General features: G+C 36.6%; 1 protein-coding gene across 1 annotated transcript in view; it reads right to left on the reverse strand.

The window, feature by feature from the left end:
- COPS5 (COP9 signalosome subunit 5) overlaps window positions 1–4,556 on the reverse strand; it is a 21,056-nt gene that overhangs the window by 6,763 nt on the left and 9,737 nt on the right. Inside the window, exon 6 of the mRNA XM_003797249.1 lies at window positions 2,140–2,251. Coding sequence (XP_003797297.1) covers window positions 2,140–2,251 — 112 coding nt within the window. The remainder of the gene's footprint in view (window positions 1–2,139; window positions 2,252–4,556) is intronic.

The raw sequence follows: 4,556 nt of genomic DNA on the forward strand, positions 1-4,556 counted from the left end.
CCACCTTAAGTGTATGTGGCTGGCGCCCCAGCCGCTTGAGCCACAGGCGCCAAGCCAGATTTCAGACTTTTTATTTTTATGATGAGTGTTCTTATCAAGGGACAGAAGCCAGGTAATTTGTCGATGAGAAGAAAATTGCCCTCTCTTCTATGAGAAGAAAATTGCCCATATATTGGGGGGATATATGCCTCTCCATTCACAAATACCCCTCCTCTGAAATCTCACTAGTTAACTTTACTAGGTCTACCAGAAGAGTGGAAGAAAGACATCAATCACCCAAAAGAAATTCATTATGAAAATAATTTGACTGCTAAGAAGTTCTCATACAAAAGAGCATTGTTTAAAAGCATTTGGCATGGTTTATTAGTTTTTCAGGATTTTCTTTTTCATGGGTTCTCTTTAGAGGGAAATTAACACAAATTCACAATGATTCTGGTGTGAAGCACAACTGTTTGCCTACATGACAAAAATACCTCCTCTTTTTCATAGATGTTATTTTTCATGAGTTAAAAAGAAAAATGCTTTTTAAGATCTCAGAATTCTCTAATACTCCTGTAATTCTCCGAAAGTATTAACTGTATATATTTGAGGGTTTTTTTTAAATGCTAAATTTGAAATCAGTTGGTTTACTAATTATTTACATAGAGTGACTAAAAGAGGCTACCAATTTTGTAGGATAGCCTCAAGTATTTTATGAGTAATATCCATTTTAAGTTGTAAAAGAAAGCATAAAATTCTAATTATAGTTCATTTTATCATAAAATGTAAACATTCATATTTGAATCTTTTTCTCATCATGTAATTTATAGGAAGCCAATGTTTGATTTCCTTTGAAGTTCTGTTACGTCCTTGATTATTATATATAGTTCCTTAAAAAGGCTCACTTAAAAGTTAACATCTAAAATTGCTTTACATATGGTATACCATTTAATTCTCCCAGAGTACTTAATGATGTATATAGTAGTATCATTTTGTACCCAAAAAAGGCTCATTCATATTAAACAACTTTCTGAAGGTCACTCAGAACTAGAGAAGTGGCAGTTATTTCAAATCCTTTTTATTTTATTTCAAATCCCATAGTTCTAAACACTATGCATACTGTACTATACGAAATGGCCTACTTTTTTTTTTAAGAGTGCCACCGTGGCATCACAGTTCACAGCAACCTCCAGGTCTTGGGCTTAGGCGATTTTCTTGCCTCAGCCTCCCGAGTAGAAATAGCCTACTTTTTAAAAAGGTAAAAAACTGTTCCTAAGTTTGAAATATAGAGAAGCTTGTTACATAAACATCCTTCTAAATAGGTTTTAATAACATATAGGAAAGTATTTAGTGAATATCACTATTTATTTTTTTCTCCCAGCATTTGTTGTGTTAAGGTAATAATATTCTGATTTCCCTCTGATGTCCTCTCCTTCCCCATTCTTAGTCCCTGTGCTCCTGAAGGAGTTTCTTCCACCCCAGCTCAGCAGCAAAGCACTTGGCCCTGGCCCAGACACTTAACTAAATTCACTCCCCTGGCTCATAACAGATCTAAGGATGGTGACCTAACTAAAGCCAGTCAGATACAATCTGTCTGTGGGTATGTATGTACCTTGATTTTCTCTTTGAACATGAAACTGAGAGGCTGGGAAATCTAAAGCTAAAGCTGTCCTTTTGCTTTCACATGAAGCCACAAACCAAAGCTAAACAAGATGAAATCAAGCAAAGAAGGAAAAATCAAGACTGTATAATATTGTTTAAATGCAAACTTAGCAGTGGACTTAGCAATCTGTATAATTCCCTTGTTTAAGCGAGCTTCATTACATAGCCTGTTACTTATAACCAGAGCCCTAGATGAGATAACCTATACAGTAAACAATAGTATTTCTATTTTTCCCTCCCATAAGTCTCCTTAAGGCAGGGGCAGATCTCACCCTAATATGCCAACTCTCTTTGCTGTTAGTCATGTACTTTTGTCTCTGTGGTACATGACAGAGACCTTGGATCAGCCTAGCATGCTGTCCAGCTCTGGTGGTGCTAAGTCCCACACTAGCCCTGGTATTTTGCTGAAGCCTTTCTGTGAAAAAGGTTTTCAGATATTACACAGCTTATGTAGCTTAGGTAAAATTCAAATGCATCCCTTGTAAGTACAGTACTTACAGTAAGCAAGCTAGAGGAACTCAGCGTGTTCACCCAGTATTTATTCCACAAAAGTTCAAGCAATTTGCGATCCAATGAGGATTTGAAATATGAGACTTCTAAGGCATAATATCTATGAAATGAAAGCACAAATTTAGTTAGTGAAAAAATACTCAACTACATCACACAAAAGTTATAGCCAAATTGAAGCAAACTACATTTTATAGTCAAACAGTCGTATTTTAGTTTTTAGTCTAACAGAACAATAAGTAACCATGGTTTCCTTATACTTCAGGAGTGTAGTTGCAAGTGCTCTGTCTACTAAACTCCTGTCTTATACTTTTTGTTTGCAGAGACCAGAAATTTCCATGATGTTATTGACAGCCAATCAGAATTTCTGAAAATGACATGTAAATTCCCCATCCCTCCCTTTCTAATTTCCTTGTTTAGGACCTATGGCTTCTTGGAAAAGCAAACTTTGAAGTAGACCCTTAAGGCAACTAAAATAATTGCTCCCAAAGTATGTTGCAAGAAAAATCTAAATGTCTAAAAAACATTTTTAAAAAACAAATACTAAAATATCTCAGTATATTCTGAACATCAATAGATACAAACGACTTCTTTACCTTGAGGAACTCAACCGTTCTACAGGGTATTTGGTATAAATCCACACATAAAACTAAATATGATATACATTGGATAACAATAAATGATGCTACAGTACATATATAAAATGAATTGCCTAGCAATTAAGGCTTAGTGTAGAGGAGCTCCAGGGGTCTCTTGGAGCTAGAATTGCCCGGGAAGCCCCAGGAAAAAGGCAGGTTTTAGAGTAGCCCTTAATATGAGTCTATGGTACGAATATGTTGAGAGCAAGGAGGGTATTAGGCAGACAGCACTGTACATGAAAAAGAAAGACATGAAAGAGGTAACAAATCAGTTTAGCTGGACAATAGAAAGACAATTATGTGAGAGAAATCTAGAAACCCACACTGGGGTGCAATTGGGGGAGGACGTTACAAAAAAAGTTAAGAAATTTAAACCTGAGGCTCGTGTAAGGTGTGTGAACGGAATGATGATACAGCCAAAGGGGTATTGTAAAGATTGTAAAGAGCTCACTGTGGCAGTGAGCCTTTGTGGCAGTACCGTCAGGATGTGTTAGAGGAAGACAAACTAAGGCAGGGATACCATAAAGGAAGTCACTGTAGTAAGGAAGATTGGAAGAGATAAAGGCTCAGACTTGGGTTAGTGGTGCAATAGATAAAGGCATGTGTACACAACCAAAAATGCTTGCTGATCAAAGGTTAGCAGCGAGGAAATAAAAAATAATAAAAAAATGAAGATAATAAAATTAAGTGAAGATCTTTTCAAGATTAAGAGAGCTGTGTATCTGAAGACAGAAAGGAAGCACCTAGTAAAATGTGGCAGAACAGTGTCTTTTTTTTTATTTTGAGACAAAGTCTCAAGCTGTCGCCCTGGGTAAAGTGCTATGGCGTCACAACTCACAGAAACAGCAAACTCTTGGGCTTAAGCAATTCTCTTGCCTCAGCCTCCCATGTAGCTGGGACTACAGGTGCCTGCCACAGTGCCTGGCTATTTTTTGCTGTAGTTGTTGTTTAGCTGGCATGGGCTGGCTTCTAATCTGCCAGCCTCTGTGTATGTGGCTGGCGCCACAACCACTGTGCTATGGTTGTTGAGCTGGAACAGTGTATTTCTTAAGCAGCTATTATGTCCTGAGTGCTTTATATAATGTTCTGATTTAATCTTTCCTACAAACATTTGAGAAAGGATTTATTATCTCCATTCAACAGATTGGAGAGATTAAAGACCTTGCTCAAAGCCACACATCTAGTAAGGGACAGACAAAGGATATACAAAGTTATGTCTATTACCAAAACTTCAGTCTTTATTTTTACACAGAGCATAGGTATTTAGGAGGGTATTTAAGAGGTGAGGCTCCAGAAGAGAGGGAATGGGGAGGGGAAAGGGGAGGCAGTGATTGGGGCAGGCATAAAAGGAAATGATCAGCTTTAGAAAGGAGAGGTTAGACCCATAACATGCGGAGAAAAAAAAGGAAAGGATGAATATAAGAAAAGAGATTTAGATTTCTAAAAGATAAAAAATAAGGGGACTCAAACTTGAGGGTCTAAAATAGACTTTTATGTTTTATAATTCATGGGTCACTTCCATGTAATTACTGTTTAATTTTATAGGCTGACATAAAGAATTTTTTCCCCTAATATGTAGTGATTACCTGCAAATCTCAGTAGCAGAATTGAAAAGACTATTCAAAATTACTTGCAGAGCTAAATTCTATTCTGTATGAGAGTAATAGGTAGTATCAATAATAGATACTGCCTACAACTGAAAATAAAGAAGCAACATTATCAGCATGTTGCTTGAAGATATGAGAGTAACTACTTAAACTTTAAGTATTT

The sequence above is a fragment of the Otolemur garnettii genome, unplaced genomic scaffold (assembly GCF_000181295.1).
Source record: "Otolemur garnettii isolate 467f Iridium unplaced genomic scaffold, OtoGar3 scaffold00113, whole genome shotgun sequence".
Lineage (NCBI taxonomy): Eukaryota > Metazoa > Chordata > Mammalia > Primates > Galagidae > Otolemur > Otolemur garnettii.